Source organism: Pinus tabuliformis, chromosome J, assembly GCF_031772625.1.
Source record: "Pinus tabuliformis cultivar Carrire ecotype Pingquan chromosome J, CPIR1, whole genome shotgun sequence".
Taxonomy (NCBI): domain Eukaryota; kingdom Viridiplantae; phylum Streptophyta; class Pinopsida; order Pinales; family Pinaceae; genus Pinus; species Pinus tabuliformis.
This window is the reverse complement of record NC_142295.1, coordinates 650,107,375-650,127,591: the sequence shown is the minus strand read 5'-3', so window position 1 is coordinate 650,127,591 and position 20,217 is coordinate 650,107,375. Positions and strand designations below refer to the sequence as shown.

General features: G+C 36.9%; 1 protein-coding gene across 3 annotated transcripts in view; it reads right to left on the bottom strand.

Annotated features, from left to right (window-relative positions):
* The window catches only part of LOC149228591 (uncharacterized), a 510,588-nt gene that overhangs the window by 326,117 nt on the left and 164,254 nt on the right, over positions 1-20,217 (bottom strand). For all 3 annotated transcript variants that reach the window (XM_089378284.1, XM_089378285.1, XM_089378286.1), the window contains 2 exons: positions 15,582-15,648; positions 15,008-15,074 (listed from right to left, as the gene is read on the bottom strand). In XM_089378284.1, the coding sequence (XP_089234410.1) occupies positions 15,008-15,074; positions 15,582-15,648 (134 nt within the window). The remainder of the gene's footprint in view (positions 1-15,007; positions 15,075-15,581; positions 15,649-20,217) is intronic.

The following is a 20,217-nucleotide window of genomic DNA, read 5'->3' as shown; positions in this document are numbered from 1 at the left end:
TGCAGTGAAACCCTTTCTAAGCTTCTGCAAAATCATAAAAAACCTTTCCAAACTACTGCAAAATGATATGAAACCCTTTCCAAACCTCTGTTTTAAAAAACGGCCGAGTCCACTCCGAAACGGACGAGCCAATCCGAGCCAACCCCCAACCAGTGTAGCTCAATGAAGAAATTGGTCTGGTGGCCGATTTGTTACCAAATCGGCTGAGAGTCGAGACGGCCACCGAATCGACCGATTTAGTAACAAACCGGTCGACTTTGCCGAACCCAAGAAAACTCGACTGGTTTAGCCAGTCACGCCAACGCACGACCAGTTTGGCTTTTGGGGGGGCAATGAAACCTCACTGCATTCTAATTGAGTTTTAGGTTTGTTTGAGGTCCATTTACCTCTCCCAAGCCTATAAAATCTACCCAACCCCCTCACATTTCCTGACAACTATCTCATTGCATTTGTGTGAGAATTTGTGAGGAGCTTGTTAAGAGTTGTGGAGTTTGTTTTTGGAGTGGCAGTGAGGAGTCTTGGGCAATCATTGGAGCAGCAGAGAGGAGCTTCTTAGGTAGCCATTGGAGAAGCATTGAGGAGTTGGTTTGTTGGAGCAGCATTGAGGAGGTGATTTGTGCCTAGAAGTAATTTTTTTCCACTTCTAAAATTTGTTTTTGCTTCTTCTTTTTTGTGCAAATCTGGAAATTGAAAGGAGTCTTTTTTGTAAAACAAATGAACATTGAAGCAATGTTATTTGTTTTGTTTTCATTTTTCAGATTTTTTCCTTTCATTTCCAAGTCCAAAAATGGCTCCTAGAGTGAAAGATGTTGCTTGCGCATATGCTGAAATGATTGATAATCAAATGCATTGCAAATTTCATCATAGAAAAATTAAGGAGGGTGGAGGGGACATTCATAGGCTGAAACAATACTTGGCTAGTATTAGAGGCCAAATTACTCCATGTGAAGCACCATCATAACAAGTTGGGGAGATTAGGAAGGAGTTGCTAAGTAACTTTGAGAAGTTTGAGCAAAAAAAAGCTAGGAATAAAGAAATAGAGGCTGAAATTGGGAGGAAGAGGAGTCTGGTTGCCAACCCCAATTTTGATTATGAGGACTCTTCATCTATCCCTTGCACTAATGCATCCAACCCCTTTCACTATGTTCCTCCCTCTTTGGAGTCTATGCAAGAAAAGAGTAACAGTAAAATGAAAAAGAGGGGTGATATCAAAAGTTATTTCACACCCTCCTCTCCATTAGATGCACATGGTCCTCAAGCTAGTAGATGTCATATGCAGTCTGTTGTCACACAGATTGTCACGCCAACGATCAGACCAGAGGCTGTCACCCTGATCCCCGATCTCTCCGTTTAAGCCTGTCTCCCACAGCTAAGGGGGGTAGACCCTATGGGACAATGGAGGACCAACTGTGGACCAGTTGGGTTGGGAGACACAAGGGCAAACAAGCACTTATTTGATTTTATTAAGTTAATAGACCAGTGCCTTATGTAGTTAATGATTAAATGATTATTTATTAAATGTTGCAGAAGTATAAACCATGTAAAACAATCATTTATGATCAAATAACTCAAACAAAGATTAACTTTTAACAAATGTGAGATAATCAATAAATGCTCAATGGCTTAACGATGTTCCAGCAATTAAAATTCGAAAGATTAAATGCTTGAAATAACCACGTAATTTTAAATGCTAACCAGAAATCACATTCATGTAGCTAATCTTCAAATGAACATTTAAGCATGTTTAACCACATAAAGAAATGATAAATATTAACCCCACATCAAAATTTTAGCCTCAACGCGAAAGATATATAGCAAACATGACGAAGCCTTGAGCTAAGACTATAACTGGTAAAAACTTTCAAAATATTTTTATATTTTCAAATAAAACAAGACTAAAGACTAAGTAAATGAAACTCTAAATCCAAAATTTAAACTAAAATAAAAGGAAACCTTCTACTTTTACTTCTACTTCTACTCCTACTTCTACTTCCCCTTCTACTTCCCCCTTCTACCTTCTACCTCCTACCTCCTACCTCTCCCTCTACCTCTACCCCTACCTCTACCTCTACCTCTACCTCTACTTCTACTTCTACTTCTAATTTTTTTTTATTTTGAAGTAAAATGAAACTTAACTAAACTATAACAAAAATAAAAATTAAATCTAAATCCTAAAACTCTAATCTGACACCTAATCTATATAAGAAAATGAATTTTTTTTTCTTAAGAATTAAAATCTAAACAAAAGCTAAATCTAAAATGAAAACAGAAATTTAGAATGTAAATATCTAAAATCAAAGAAAAACAAAATCCTAAACTTTAAAATTTATATATGAAACATTTATCTAACCCTAGAACTAAATTATAATCTAAATGTAACAAAATCAAAATCTAAAGTAAAACCTGCAGTTGTATTTACGTTGCACCAAAAAAACGATTTCTCCCTACGCATATGGAGAAAAGACCTGCGCATATAAAAAAAAACTTAACCTGTCCACGCCCGTACCAAAACGCAAAAACCTAGCCCGTGTATAGAAATTTGTATGCAGTGCAGGTGCAGTCGACGGCAAGGAAGGAAGCTGAAGCGAAGGCCGAGGGAGGGACGCTGGTTTTCTGCTGCAGGTTTGAGATCGAGGAGCGGATGATATTGCGGGAGTGAGCCACGAAAATGGCAGGTCGGGGATATGGAGAGCTGAGGCAGGATTGACCACGTTTTATTTTTTGTTTTGTTTGCAGGCTTTATATATATATTTGCAACTGCAGGATTGAAATGAGTGTGGGGATGAATGGAACCGCGGCAGAAAAGAAATGGGAGGAGGAGGGCAGCGATGTGAGTTGGATTAAGCGGATCAACGCGCTGCCGTATACAGGCTTTTGACAATGATCAGCAACGATATATAGACAGCGTGAAAGGTTTGATGCTGCCAGCAAGTTTGAAAGCCGCAGGAAGAGAAGGAGATGAATTTGTTTTGCAGGTTCTAGAGTAGAAGAGAAACTTGCGTGTGGGAGAAATGCTTGCTCTGTTGTAAGAATGATGGTGAGGATGGCAGCTCAGGAACGAGGGAGAGAAGATAACACGCAGGTTTGATGAGCAGTAATGATTGCGTGGAAGAGAAAACGATTTTGCTGCTGACTGCTCACTTGCAGGCTTGCGTGATTTAGAGAAGCGTGGCTTGGCAGATTGCTGAGAAGGGGGTTTGGCAGCAATTTTTCGAAGATTTTTTCTGCAAAAAATAAAACCCTGGGTTGCAAAAAATAATGCCCCTGCAAGAGATCGTTCTGATGCAATAGCAAGGAGCTGATCAAACCCTTGGAAATCTTCAGAAAGCCCTGCAACCTGTAAATGAAAAGGAAAAACACCCAGAATATATGTATAAAAAACAAAACCCTACAAACCAGCTACAATATTTACAGCTTTGTGACTCTACAACAGCCAGATTTGCTATGAAATGCTTTAGAAAAACTCTCATGCAACTCAGAAATAAACTCTAAATGATAAACCCAAAATCAAACTGGCTGGGCTCTACAAGAGAGTGCTTTGCGGGAGTTGGCTAGTTCAGCTGAGAACTTCCCCAAACGCCCACTGATTTTCTCAATAAGGGTTTCCTGCACAGCTCACTTCAACCATCAATAAAGAGAGAAAAAACAGTACTAGATCCCAGATGCAATGGAGATACCTGCCATTATTTCAGAAATTCTAATACCATTCAAACCCTAGTAAGTGAACAAGATACCTGTGTTCAACAATACTCTACATCAAGCTATTACTAATGGCTGAAAATAAAATTATGCAGAAAATAAAATAGCTCACAACACTTTCAGGAGAGTAACACCAGCAAGATTTCAACCCCAAAGTCTTTTTGTATTTGCACCAGAAAATGTTTACAAGAGAGCTTTCTTCAGCACAAGACTCACAGATCTAATCTGATCTCAAATGACCCCTAGCACCCTATTTAAAGGAAAAATTCCCAATGGCTAGTTCGAGTGATCCATGTCAAACTAATCTCGACCGTCGATGAGGATCAAGATTTCTTTTAATCTCATCCGTCGAATTTTTAAATGCATTTTAATATATTAAACAATTAAAATTCTGCATTTATTTACTCAAAAATTTGACTTATTATTATTTTATTATTATTATTATTTTCTTTAATTTTTAAATTTTATTATTATTATTATTTATTTATTTATTTATTCCAATTATTTTTTTTATTTTTATTTTTAAATGGATCATTGAACTTAGCCTTTGGAAAAATCACCTAGGACCTAGGACTTAGGACTTAGGACATATGAGGGGATTAAAACATTTCCTAACCCTCAAGACACTTTATATCATGACTTTTACAATTTTACATCCAAAGGGGGAAAACCCATTTGACATAGACCCTCATGGACCACCCAGTTCTGCGACTGAAGAAAATCTAGCAGATCAACACACTAGGATTCCCCTAAGATTCTAATGACAAAATTCATTCCAGCTTTGGGGTTAGGCTGCAGGAAAACTTTGCCAATTATGGATCGGTGAGACAAAAAACCTTCCGAAGCGTAGATTATCACTAAAAAAATTAGGTCCACCTAGGCAATTTTCATACATGACTCGGCTCTGCTAAGATTATTTACAATTCACACATGCAGACTGGGTGTACAACATAATATGATAAGGCTGATGATGATAGGCATGGACACGTTGCTCAAGCGCTATCCCTTTTGCGAAAAAGGGGGTGTACTGCTAATGAGTAGTTGACACATAGTGGTCAACATCTGGCTCCACTTGGGGACACGTTGCTGCACTGCAGGAATGTGAGAATCCAGAATCTGCATCCACGCAATACACAATAAAACATAAGTAGCATCCATCCAAAAATCATCATATTACATTAAGCACATGAAAGATATAAGCTCTTCATTTATTAACTATATGGAAAAGTAAATCTAATCCTAAAACAGAAATGAAATGTTGAAATGACAAGGAGTAGGGTTAGAAATATAATACAAAGGATGCCCCATGGCATCAGATGTGTTCAATATAGTGTATACTGAGCATTTGCCTGCTTTCAGGCAAATCTGTCGGCTGCTTGTCGGATGTGCCATGTCCAATTCTACAAATGGTAGGACTTTTTCCTATTCGAAAATCAAGCTACTCGCGCCGTCTGATGCATCAAATCTTCTTCTCATTTTCTTCCTCTTGCGCTTTTTCTTCCTAGTAGGTTGTATTATTGATGACGTGGAACTTTTTGCTTCAAAGTTATCAGATGAAGTATGTAAGATATGCGTGACATGTCTTTCTTCATCCTGCATCTGCCCTGTCAAAGATGATGGACCAATCTCACAGGTGTCATGAGTTATAACTTGATCTTCAATGACTAGTGGATTAACCATGTGAGCATCAACCTGATTATTAATTTCCCTTTTATCCAGGTCATCTTTAATTATCCACTTTTCAATGGAACATAGGACCTCATAATATGATGGAGCTTGTTGTAACAGATAAGGGGGCTCCTGATCTATTGACATTCTCTGGTTTCTCTCATCCTTTGACCATTGTTGAAACTTCTGAACCTGTATTTTAATGGCATCTATCTGACTAGAGTGTTCAACCTTTATAGCATTGATTTGCCTGGCATAGTCTTCTACCATATCTTTTATTACTTTATTGTTCTTTTCCTTTATGTTCATCAAGCAATACTGCATAGAGTTTATTTCTTCCTTATGATTTGCTTGCATGGTAGCCAACTGATTATTATGATCGAATGTCATGATAGTCATTTCTTCATCCATAATTAAGAACTTGTTTTGCATAGAATTAATTTCCCTATCATGATTAGCTTTCATGGTCGTCTTATTTTCCTCTAAACCTGACATCTTGCTTTGCATAAAACTAATTTCTGTGTCATGATTAATCTTCATTGCCTCAATTTCCTTAGTATGTTGATTTTGCATGATCTCCATCTCCCTATTACGTTTTTCCAGGTGGGTGCATAAAGTTCTCACATCATTGGCATAATTAGTTTGATTGATCTCCATATTTTTTACCAGCAGCATTAGTTCTTGTATAATTTGCCTTTGATCCTCCTTTTCATTGTCACTTGTGTCAAGGTTCTTTCACAGCAGAGAGAGAGAGTGGGAGTGAGTCTCAGATCGAATGGGAGGAAGTCCCAACTCTGTCAGAGACACACAACACAATAGGACATGCACAGCTTCCAGAAGCGTAATCCACACGGATGCGACAGTCACAACACACAAAGGAATATAGCACGTATAACACCCCGCGGCAATCCGCGTGAGTGTGATAGTCGTTATAGAAGGCTTCGTGAAAGGTTTTGTCTGATGTCCGGGAGGTAACCAACACATGCAAGACATCGTTAACAACTTATACAACGCATTTTCATAAATATATGTATTATAACAGCTGAATGAGTTCAATCGTTTAACACAGGTTAAAGCAACATGTATTACAAGTGTTCAATATTAATTCTTACAAACAATTACAACACGTGAGAAAACTTGTTGGCCTATGAGCAAGCTTCTGAATTAAGCGAAAGTTCCCAAAAACATCAATACACCATACATCACTAACCCCGTGGGCGGGGCGTTGCAGCCACTACTCGCTCCTCCAAGAAAAGATTACAAACTCTCAAGTCTATGTGTCAGGAGCCAAGGTGAAAAGTCCTTTACATGTACAAATGAGGGGGTATTTATAGCCAAGAGTGAAACTGGCCCTCGTGACTATTTAACTTCCATAGCTTTTCTTATTACATGACTCTTCAAATTATAAGTGGGTCTCTTGGACTTCCACGTTACATTACATTGATTGACAATAGTATGGCCTACAGTAGTGATCTGGCCGACGCAACTCGACATGACAGTGCTAGTATGTTCATGTTGTTGTTGGTGTGCATGTCGATTTGCAGTGTTGTTGATTAATGGATGTCCTCTTGTTGTATCACAGCTTCCCCTCCGCATGGCAAAGTGTGCGGAGTCCTCGATGGTCATTAGGTTCGCTTGATGTTGCATGTGCATGTTGCTCCTTTGCTTGTACTTTGGCATGCTTGACATGTTCGTCCATTCGCGAAAATATCTCCTTGCATGTTCGCTCGTCCGTCTGTGGGCGCATGTCGTTCATTCGTCCGTTCGCGAACACATATTCACATCGTCGTTGGTTCACAAACTCACCTCTTCACATGCATCGTTTGTTCGTCTGTTTGCGAACATGTCCTTTCGCATGTACTCTCCTTGTTCATGTACCTGTATCTACAGTCGCTCATGACGAGACGACTTCAAATCCATAAACCTCCTAGTCTACCATGATGCATGGTTGTTCGCTTTCGGATGCAGGTGATCGGGAGAGAGGACAAGGCTACGAAGCTGCGCGAGGCAAAGTTTCAAGTTGGGATGCGAGCTCCGGGCACTTCTGGTGAAGATTGCGCAAAGGTCACTGGGACACTGAGAAAGACAATCTGGATAAGCAGTGACTATCTACGAGATCTGGCTCGGTTGGAGGGCAGATCCGTGTAATTTCTGGAGGGAAGCAGTTCGGGCAGTAGAGGGCCTTCGCAGAAAAATATTGTGCAATTCTTAGAGGGAGCTAGCGCGAGCTGCGAGAAGGCTTGGCAGCAAAAACTGCGAACTTTCTAGAAATGATAATTTTAAACAATTGATGAACTAAGATTCTCAATGTTGGTCAACTTCAAACCCTTGGACCCTATCAATTTGCATCTGCTACAGTCTTAAATTTGAACCAAGATTGATGAGATGTCATAAAATTTAAACTTCAATACAAACCCTCAACCATATGCTTAAATATGCCTTACCAAGTTAGACGTTCATACAACAAGAGTTCTAGCAGCCAAAAGCCTATAGAACAATGCACCTTAACAAGGAATAGAATAGTGTTTCAAGTCTCAGTTCTTTAACAATCATGTGTCCCCTCTTGGGCTGGAGATGTCTTAGTTCTGCAACTATTTGATAGGGTGAAACTTCTCCAGACGTCCTCAGATCTGCATCAAGGTACAGGGCTAGAAACCATGCCAAGAGGCCGCACCAGTCCCCACAAAATTGCTCAGGGAATAAGTGTCTATGATTAGGGATACAACAAGTTTCAAATCAACTTTTAACGTGCTCAGAATTTACCAGTAAATCCAACGTTAATTATAAGAATTAGCTCTCAATAATTTCCTGTATTAGCCTTCAAATCCTTCCAATAATCCGCAAATATGCTATTGATATGAATCAAGGGAGGTCGCAGATATTAGCTCTTGGTCCTTGCATAGAGGAATCTCCAAATGTTTGTAACATACATCTGCAATAAAAATCCAAACGAACCTTTGTATCTTGCCAAGGTAGCCCGAAGTATGTTGCTAATAGAAGCCACTGGGATGACTTAGACAATCCGCAATCACTACAGATGTGCCCTAGAAAAGGGTCGCAGGCATAGTTAAGAGGCTGAAAATTATTCCTCCAGACAGTGTGAATACCACCTGCAAAAGAGAAAGAACCTAGCATACACCCATGAAAAAAGAACAAACACTAATCCCAAACAAAATTTCAAAACTTTGACCACTTCATAAGATATGCTGGACTACTCTTGGCCGCAGATGATTTAAAACTTGTCTTGCACTTGGATTAGTGTTAGATTCATACTTTGGTGAGGGAGATAGGTATCCTTATATAGTTTTGACGGGACGATTTTGAGGGGAGTCGACTTCCATTTAGGATGAAAATTTGATTTTGAAATTTGAATTTAAAATTTATTAAGAGCCAAAACTTTGGTGTCAAAACCCCTTACTCGTATTTTAATTTTAACTTAAGTTTTGAAACTCTCCACAATAAATGTTTTGCCATAAAATTACTTGATTTAATCTTTTCAATGAAGATCTTTCACGATCTTGGCCAATGATAGACTATCACATCATCCATATTTTGACCACAAAGGGGGGCTTCATCTTTGAACAAGGGTATCTCTCAAACCGTGAGGACCCCCATGACATGCCACATACAATCGGAATCGGCATGACAAGGAGAATCCAATGATGATGGTTTGAAGCCCATGAGACTTGAATTTCCTTGTCGTTTTTGTCCTTGAATGCAAGGCTCCTACTGGCTATTGCTTGGGTTGACATCAATAACAACCATAATTCATCAAATTCATACATCATGAATGATTCAATGAAATAGATATAGTAAAATATTGTATACATTGATTTAAATTCATCATTTATCATTCTAGAATTTGCATTCATTTAAATTCAGCATTCATTTAAATTCAACATTCATTATTCTAGAATCTGCATTGATTTAAATTCATCACTCATCATTCTCGAATATACATTGATTTGAATTCATCATTCATTATTCTACAATCTGATAAGTACTAAGCAAAATAGTAGACACTAAAGTATGAAGATTGGAATAGTAGAATGAAATTACTCAAACTCCAAAATAGCAAAGAGTGATGAGTCAAAGACTCGATCTAAGGTCATCACTATCATCACTATCTAGAGTCAAAACTCAAAAGTTTAAAGTGAAAATGAACAATGGACAATGAACCAATGTTATTAGAACCAAACCAGTCATTGAATAGGTCAACCCCAAAACTAGAAACTGGAAAAAAACTAAACCAAAAAGCCGATCAACCAAAAATACATAAATATTTAAATTTTGAACAGAATACATAAATACTCATGTGCATCCATATGAATCCAAACGATTGTACATGAATATCCAAATTTTCTCATTTATATAGCAAGAGTGCATATAACCAAAATTGAACTAAGTATAATCCATCTTTGAACCAAAAATACATCAACAAAGACACTCTAGATGGTCTCTATAGTAAAAAATATCATGTTACAACAAATACCTACATATCATCGAAATCATTGCCTATATTGGGATCCTCGTCATCAATATCACCCTCTAAACATTAGAATAATATAGAAAAAGCTTAACATGTCAAATGAAGATTTTTGTTTATGTGATGGATATATTTTTACTAGGGTCATGATAGAGGAGTTCAACAATCAATGCCACCAACATCAAAGCATCTAGAGGGCTTGGTGCTCTTGATTAAATGCCAATTTCATTCGCGCATACACGATACAATCCAATGGAAACATTGTAAATCCCCCCAATCGTAAAATACTGGAAACCGTTAAGTTTCCTGGATTTTGAGTGGGATTTGAAATTTTCCTTTCTCCATATGAAATCCAATGAGGTTGGAACCACTCTCAAACATCCTGAAACTATTAAAGGTTATGTTAAAAATTTAAGTAAAGGGCTTTAAGAATTTAACACTAACATTAACTACATAGCATTAGTAGGGAAGAAGGGAGAATCCCATGACATTATCCTTCAAAAAAATTAAGAAATTAATAATAAATTAAATAACATATATATAGGGGGGTGGGAGAGAGAGAGAGAGAGATTTAGTATTTACATATCCCTCATGTCCTATTCTCAGAGGCTTACATGTCTATGTCGCACACTCAAACCCTTGTGTCCCTACATCCCCATGTCAGGTGAATAACCTTTAAATCAAAAACACCAAAGGTGTTCATACATCTATTAGCAACTAGGTCAACATCATTGATTTAACTTCCTCTCATTTCTGCACTGATGCATGCCAACACAAGGAGGGTCTCTGTAAATTATTTGAAACTCGAACTATGAACTCCTAGGAAAATATGGCAACTCAATTCTGCAATGAAACTTGCAGGTCTGCAAATCTATTGTAGTGAACTTCAGGTTTATGATTATACATGTCAAAACAGCTCGAAAAATTCATAAATCCCTGAAAATCTAACATTTCAGCAACAAGGTTGCAAAACAGTGAACAAACTTGACCAAAAACATAACTGAAACACTTCAAATCAACGTCTTATTGTTGATACAGATTTGTATACTCCTTACAAATCTGCAAGTTCACAAACGAGCAATGATAGTCTATTAATTTTTCCTTGGAAGCATTTTTAAAATCAATTTCTTTTACGACTGCTGTCATGTCCCTAGAATAATGAAGTGAAATGGGAAAAAAAGATTGCAAGGTGAAAGATAATATTCAAATCACACAATTTCAAGAACTTCCAAATAAAGCTTTAAAACGTGCAAGAGTTATTGGAAATAGAATTTATACACACATTTGCCATGATATTCATCACTCAAGTATCCTGATTGATCTTCATTACTCGCATTTATAGAAAGAACAAATCTTGAAATAAATGGATACAAGTCAACAGACTCAAAGATCCAGTGGGGATGGAAAATATTGGACCTGGAACCTTACAATTTCCTGAAGTTCAACTATGTTAGTAAATGTGCAAAATTTAGCGAGCACAATAGCATTGATTTATGATCAACAAGCCAAGTCTCAAATGAAGAAGAATAGAACCAAAGAAGAACAGAAGCACGTACATGGAAACATGAGGACAATAATGATCCAGTTATCTTGTATACATTCCCTTTATAGCCAAGAGAGTGTAAAACTAGACAAAACCAGATCAGAGAATTTTATTAACATCCCCAACCAATGACCACAAAAGTAGGTCAGTGCAAAAATATCAAGAAATATAAAATAGTAATCGCACCCTCCTCGTGCACCAAAAAAGTAATTGAGTCACTACTTAAAAATGCAATGGAAATATTCAAAAGGCATTCTCAAGTAGGATGCGATCCTTCTGACTTTGAGTAGATAAGTTAAACTTGAAAATAGAAGGTCAATATCTACTCAAACCATGTGGCCAACTTGAGGAAATAGCACAGGTTATAATCATGTAATAGTCCAAAAGGAAGCACTCTCCTTGTGCTCTGAGAATAGAAAGAATCTTCCTTTGGAAAAGCACCCGAATAAAGCTTAGCCAAGGCGCTAAATTTAGGCTAGAAATAGAAAAAGTCAATGCCGAAAAATTGATCATTCATGCACACCTCCAAATGAGCACACCCCTTTGTTTTAAATAGATGAAACATGTTTGTAAAACAGGTCACCAAAAGCTATTCCCCACATTTCCTAGAGTAAAAGATTTCTTGGAGAGTACAATTCAACTTGGGAAAGAGCTTGCTTGCAGTACAAGTCAATGTCAAAGATAATGCTCTCAAGTGGAATGCACAAGGCTAGAATAGGTAGTTACTTCAAAAGAAATCAACCACATCTTCCAAGAATCTTCTCAAATATGGCGCATTCTTCTCAGAGCAACATGCCCTGTAACTAGGCCATAAGTAGTGCACCCTCCATCTAGGACAAAATATACTAAAAGCATAATGAATTAAAGTACTTGGAATCCTTTGAACACTAAAACCATCACTAATGAGTAAAAAATTATCATGGCAACCTGCCTTTCTTTAACTGACAAAAGCCCCAATTTTGCACTTTGTCAAAATTACTTGAAATATCCAGGTTTTTGTCCTTGTCACCACATCATCACATCCATATAGCATTTCCTAAAAGCATCAACACTAATTTTGACCTAATGTTGCATGCTCATGCCTCTGCAATCATTACCAAAATTAGCACACATTATTTCCTCCATAAAGGGTATCTGGATCCTAAAAGCACTTCTCCATAAATGGTATCTAAAAATGTGATGTGTCAAAAAATATGAACTTTCTAAAGATAGAAATTTCCCAAAATAGCAAATCAATAAATCTGAAAAGACCCTTTTGAATCTCTCTCTTACCCATGCATTGCATGTTACATGCAAACATGGGAAACCTACAAAAATCAACAAACTGTCAAAGCTATGTACCGGTATCAGTGTGGACTGATGCCTAAAGAAAACTATGTTGAAAATCTCATGGAAGAATCATGTCCAATCATTAGTTCTAATAATAAAGATCAGTGACCATGATGCTAAGTCTGGTTAAAGCACTCACAAAGGATCATGAAGAATGAATCCACAAACCATAATCACAAATGTATGAACAAACCATTGAAAATCAACCAAGATGAACTTTTGAGAACTTTATTCTGGGTGATAACAGCACTGTCTGTTGATAGGACACTTGAATCGAGCATTTTGGTTCATGATTCCAAGTAGTTTCGAACTTGGGTCATTTTCTAATGTAAAATGTATTCTTTACTGACAGTAGTTACTAATGGTGAAGTGGATGAATTGATTGGTTACTCCAAACACTGTTGTAAGTAACATGACAACCGAGACTGACTAATTTGATTCTTCTTGATCTTGGCTCTAGAATGCTCCAACAGGATGTCCATATCGATTTCATTCTCCATGATTTCTTTTAATTTGTGTCTTCAAGTGTTTATCCTATACTTGTGTCATGATGTTTGTTGAAAATATTTTGTTCGTAGTGACACTTCAATTTTCCATTTTAAGTGATTCCATAAACGATGCTTTATCTGTGGCTACAACTTCTAAAAACATTCTTGATTCAATGAGGTCAATAAATGTCTCTTTCTCAACTTTTGGAATTGATGTTTCTTTACACTATAATCCTTTAACTTCAGTTCACAAGGTTTTATTTTGTTTTCTTAGACATTCAATTTCTTTATTTTTCTCTCATAAAACCTTGTATACTTTTTTGATAAGATCTTGTTTCTTCCATTGTGATCCTTGATAAATTGTTATTTCACATTCTACCCATGCATTCTTTGCAAATCGCTATTTTCAAATGTTCCATTGAGGAAATGGTTCATAATATGTGGAAACACAAAAGAATCTCACATGATTTTGGGGCACAAGGAATTTACTCCCATGTCTACTTGATGAATATAAGTATGGTAAAGGTATTTTGGTAATAAAAGAAAAAAAACCAAGAAGAAAACTGCAAGGATAGTAAACCATTTGGAAGGCATTGATGCATGTTTGGAAGCACCACTTATAGTCATTTAGCCAACGAAAAAAGCAAGCTATCAGACAAGTCATGCAAATGTTTACTTCTTAGCTAAGATCAAACACCCAAAGCTCACAGACTTTGGGACATTCATAAGCACGAGCTTAGACTCCATAGATATCAGGCTCAATCAAAGGTTCACAGAAGACCCTGAACAGGCAACAGACCCAGACAGATTGGATTTACAAGAAAACGGGGTTTTCTAAAAGAGGAAATTCTCCAGAAGTAGAATCAGCATAATATTAATATTGGTCATACAAACAAATTAATAACTGCTTTTCTCACAGTAAACAGTATTTCTGAACATAATAAAATGGTTTATGGATTGTATAATGCTCCAGCTATATTATAAAGATTAGTTTGCATTTGATCAAGACAATGTCCACAGGCAATGCTAAAAGGCCTTTTGGATGATCCAGATTTATCTACCATCCTTTTTTTGAAACCATCCAAGTGCACCTTCTAGTTGCTCTTGGAGCATTACTTGGACATAGAATCTATAGTGAGGAATTGCAGACAGGTCAAAATAAGATCAATTTTATTATGAAAATGGAATCATCGGTCCAAATGGCACAAAAACATTTTTTGGATTATACCAGGTTTATCAAGATTTTTGCCATTACTGCACATCTATTAAAAAGAAAGAAAGTACCGTCCACATGCAACCCAAAAAAATCAAATGAGTTTCAACACAGAACCAACAATACCAACAGTAAAACAAGTGCATTAAGTATATCATACCTACAAAAATCACCAAAAAGGGATTTAACAAACAAAGAAAAATGTAAACCCTAGAAAAAAGAAAACCTTACACGATTCCACAACAGCAAAATACAAAAATCAAAGCTCCACAATCATCAACTACAAAACCATTAAATCATCAAAACACCCATTAAAATGCTAATTAAACTGATAATATCAAAACCAGAGCCGTGTGTCACACTGTCATCTAGCATCTCAGACTCAAACACATGCCCACTAACATCTTGAGACATGCTCCTCGGACAATATGCGCCATGTTTCTTAATCCATACCTCACAGCACTCCATGCCCACATATCAACGTCCTAAACACTCCACCCTGGCTATAATCTTCAGCAGCTGTTTGCAATGTGTTACAAAAGAAGAGCATTGCATATAATGAAGTCCAAGAATTCACAAACCTGCAAAGTCTTTCCCAGTCCCATTTCATCTGCTATGAGAGCTCGTCCACCATGCTCCAAAACAAATCTGCATCAACTATCATATTACTTCATATAAAACAGCAAATTACAAATGTTATATCCATAATTGATAGGAAGATAAGAGTTAACAAGTGCCACCCATCTCACTATCAACGCATAGGCTTGGTATACAAAACAAATCCATAAAATAAAAACATCTTTATGGAAGCAAGAACTACAAAATTCACATCCATATATGAAGAGGAATGATCCAATGGCAGGGCTGCTCACATTAAAAGCAATCTCTTCAAGGCTAAATGTAAATCATTTCAATAGCTTACAAGCTAAATGACATAACTGCAACAAACTAATGCAGAACTTTTTGTTTTGCACTCTAGTAAATCAATTTCTCCTTCCATTTTGAAAATAAAAACCATAAATATAAATACTAAATGAAGAAAAGTAACAAACTGACCATCAACAGTATTCACCTATATAGCACACTACATATGTCTTGAAACTGCTTTCCAACCACCAAAACCCATATTCAATAGAATATGTAATAGCAGCTCACCTTACTCCATCCCGCTGAAATGGCAGAAGTTGACTCTCCATGTAATCAGGCATATTGTCGTACATTCCTAAGTAGTAAAAATTTGACTTTAGCTCGAACTACTTTAGCCATGTCTATATAATATAAGCAAATGAAATCATAGTTCTCATGATAGCAATGTCAACCATGCACATTTTAGAAAGGTTACCTCATACAATGAAAAAATAATTCTTATGCACAATACTGTAGATAACACAATCTAACTGTTAACTGACAATAATATGTATGGTATTAATTTCCTTCCTACTCCTCACTTAAATCAATGAAAATGTTTAATTGCTTTTGATCCCTGTTGCTGCAAGACATAGAACATGTTGCTAGACTTTAATCTATAGCTGACACAACTAACACTTTATCACCAAAACTCAAGTTCATTACTGACTTCAAACTAGGGCTACGATATTGCACCTTCCTATAACCTAGCATCTTTTACATAATTTAACCTAGTCCCATCAACAATTTTTAACCTCATTTGATCAGGCTGGTATTTATATCATAGATTCACCAACAAATATGTGATTATTTGGAAAACAATGAAATACTTTTGTAAGTATTCTATCGGCTATCAGTAGCACCTCCTCTAATGCCATGAGAATGTGGTCTAAGCCAATGGATGTACTATATCATTCTTACAACCCTCCTCCAGCAATTGAAATCATTTTCCCGTCATTTTCGTCATCTTTTGCACACAAGCATTTTTAATTCCCTATTTTTAGGTCTGCGGCTCAAACGCCAGAATAACCTCCTTAATTGCTCCAAGGATTCATCTGTCACATTATTCTTTGGCTATTATTGTTGTAAAAGACATTTCATATCCTGTAGTATAATGTCATGTTTGACATATCTTATGATTGTCATTACGTGTGCATCATCATTTAGTTATGTATAAGGGCAAAGAGTCAGTTGTCTGGTATAAGGAGCCATAACTTTACAAAATATGAACAATATATTATTAAGAGAAACAAATGATGCCTTTTGATAAAATTTCATGTATATCTGCGCCCCTTTTGTCTATTTGTCGTAGTTTTTAAGGATCAATCATGTAATCATTCGTACATTCAACAATTATCTTGCATTTATGGAAAATTGATGATTGGATGAGAAGAGCTACCTATTTTATCCTGTAATGGCTTGGATTTGCAATCCTTATGTGCGATTAACTAGGGAAGGTTACAACTTTTGTGCAACAATTTGCATATCATGAACATAACATGCAGCTACTGCACCAATTGAGTTACAGTCAAAATTTACTGTGCGAGAATCATAGTTTTCAAAACCGTTTTAAAAAACCGGTTACCGGTCTAACCGGCCGGTTAGCAAGGCCGCCGGTCTAAACCGGCCAAAAAACCCGGTTGGAAAGGCCCTTTCACCCATTTTTTGCCCTAACCGGTGAAAAACCGGCCGGTTTAGGACGGAACCGGCCGGTTTGTATCAAACCGGCCGGTTCTGTCCTAAACCGGCCGGTTTTAGGCATGCCCACCAAAACTTGCAAAAAGTGTATTCCTGATTGTGGTTTAGGGGTTTTGGGGGGAAACTAAGGGTGTTTCAACCCTAACAATGTTGGCAATTAATGGTAATGTTAAATTCTTAAAGTAAAAGTGACATTTCCTTTAATTTTTATTTTCATCCTTTTACTTAAATTTTTAACATTACCATGAAATGACTCAGGATGTTTGAGAGTGGTTTCGACCTCATTGGATTTCATATGGAGAAACTAGAATTTTAGATTTCACTCAAAATTCAGCAGACTTAATGGTTTTCAGGATTTCATGGTTTGGGGGTAAACAATAAATGCAATTAGAGCTCTAAACGATAAGCAAAACTCCTGATCTAGATCCCATTGTGTTGGACGATATTGATCCAATATCAAAATGGGTGGAGGAGACTGAAGAATCTGTGTTTGAGGTTGATTTTGATATCGACATGGCTTTAGCAGGGGTTGAAGCAGATTATGTGGTGGCATCAGAACTAGGATCAGTAGCGGCATCAAGGAAAGGCAAAGAAACAATGAAAGGCACTAGTCATGCAGGTCGACAAACTCATGCTTCCATTAGGTCCACTTCTATTGTCATTAGTGGCATTGATACTGAGATTGCAGATCAGGCTGAGGCATCTTCAGACTCTGAACCAGATGATGTCTATGTAGCTCCTGATGATGATCCTGTGTCTAGTAGTGGTTATGAACTTGATGATTGATCATGTGTACACTGTAGGCTTGTAGTAGGCCATTGGCCTCATAGCTTACAACATTGTTTTTAGACTTTATAGGCCATTTAGAGCCTCATTTCTTATGTATTTTGTTATTTTGTCGATGATATGTATTGCACTCGGTGCCATTTTGATATATTCACCTTTACATGGTATATAAATGAGCAAACTTTGCATATTTTGTCTCTATTGGCTTGGAATCATGGTTTTACATCTTAAAAATAGTTTTGTTTCATTAAAAATTAATTATTTAATGTATTTTTTTAAAACCGGTTCGTTTAGACCAAACCAGTCCCGGTTAGACCGGTTCCGGTCGGTAAACCGGTTCATTAGGTGGACCGGTCCGGTCACCGGTTCCGGTTTTAAAAACATTGGCGAGAATTGAGCACAGCACAGCATATTTGGGGCCGTACCGTACATACCAGCACTGCAGCCTGGCGGGACAAGAAACACAGACTAACATGCAGTAGCGAAAGCACGGAAAAAGCAGAAAATCAGTTCAAGAGTTACAAAATTGGAAGAAAATATTTTACACAGAAGCATCACAGTTTCACTTTAAATAGACAGGTCAAAAGACTTCAGAATGCACACACTGCAAAGGAGTCTCACCAGCACTGAAACTCGGGACAATGTCAAACTCGTACAACTAGATACAGACAAGCCCACCAACAAAACATGCTCAGCTATAGAGAATCCTATTTATCATGGTTTGAGGAAAACGCATCCTTTAAGGGGGTAGCAATATAACAAACCTAATAACAACAAGAATAATAACAATTAGGTTGATGAAACATCAAGAGTCACACACCCCTTCAACTCATGGTCAATCAATGTATATTTATACATCATCACCAGGCACATTGTAATCATCAACCATTATTCAATCTTTTATTTTATATTTGCAGATATCACTGTCAATTCTGTAATGAACAAGGACTATTTATTTCACCTAGTTGGTAATCAGAGATTGATTCCAAATGGTTGTACAACATCAAGCATGCAATTGATGTGAGCATTGAGAAGCAAAAGGCCACCTTTGTTTCCAAAGGACTATCCTAAGAGGAGGCAATTGGCTATGATAAGACTTTTCTTCCAATGCATGTAATGAACATAAATTTATATAAATGTCAAATAAATAATGATAATAAGAAGAAATGAAGTGAATAGGTTTTCTGAAGTATCCTCGTGTATCTTGCTGATCCACACAATCTCCTTTTTTTCCTCTGCAACAGGGACATACTCTACACTATAGTGGAATCTGCTGGAATGAACAATTTACTTGATCTCTAAGATATAGCTGTTGATCCAAGACTCACGAGTTATCATAAACTAAACAATCCATTGTCCTTATCCCCATCAAAGTCTGAATCTATATATCCAAGTTGTTTGAAGTTCTTCACCATAAACTATTTGAGCCCAAAATCATGAGTTCCCCTTAAGTACCTGAAAACTCACTTTGAAACACACCAATTTCCTTCACAAGGTTTTTGCATGAACCTAGAAAGGATCCCAACCCCAGTGAAATATTTGACCTAGTAGTAGTAAAGCAGATGAGAGTCCCCATTAGTCTATATTCAGAATCTAGATGCATCCTCAAGTTCAATCCCTTCTTTGGATCTCAGCTTCAAATTTTGCTCCATTGGAGCAGAGAGAGGATTCCAAACATGCCAAGTTTATTCAACAACTCTCCAATGTACCTCTTTTGGGAAACGAATATATATATCTTGGATTTTGAGTTACTTCAAGAACCAAGTAGCAGTGAAGGTGTCCCTGACTTATTATTTCAAAACCCTTCTTCAATTCTTTTTTTATCAACGCAATATATGCTCTATTGCTACTTGTCATCAAAATATCATATACACAAACAACAATATAAACAACGATTTTTCCAAATTTCTTGACAAACAAAGTTGCATCATCAAGATTAAAGTGCTTGAAATTGATATTCAAAAGATACTAAATTAGCTTTTCATACCATGTGCAATGTGCTTGCTTTAGGCCATAAAAAGAATTGATGAGCTTGCATACTTTATGTTCTCGACCCTTCATAATAAATCGTTTTGCTTGAGACATGTATGTTGAGAAATCAATGCTTAGAGGAATTAGGGTTTGATTCCTCTTTCTTGATAATTACCTGTGAATTATGTTGGCTTCTTTTACTTCTTAATTAGTTTATCTTTCACCAAGCAATTACCAAATTATATGTATATGAAGACCACAAGAACAAGAGACACAAGATGTAGGCGCTCAATCAGGACAAAACCCCTACAAGGGGAAACCCAGTCAAAACTCTTCCTTCGGTAGATTCAAATCAAGATGAGACACGTCCTATCGGATAAAGTTGTCATTGATGTCATGGTTGAAGATGACGAAACCCTAGCTCTAGAAA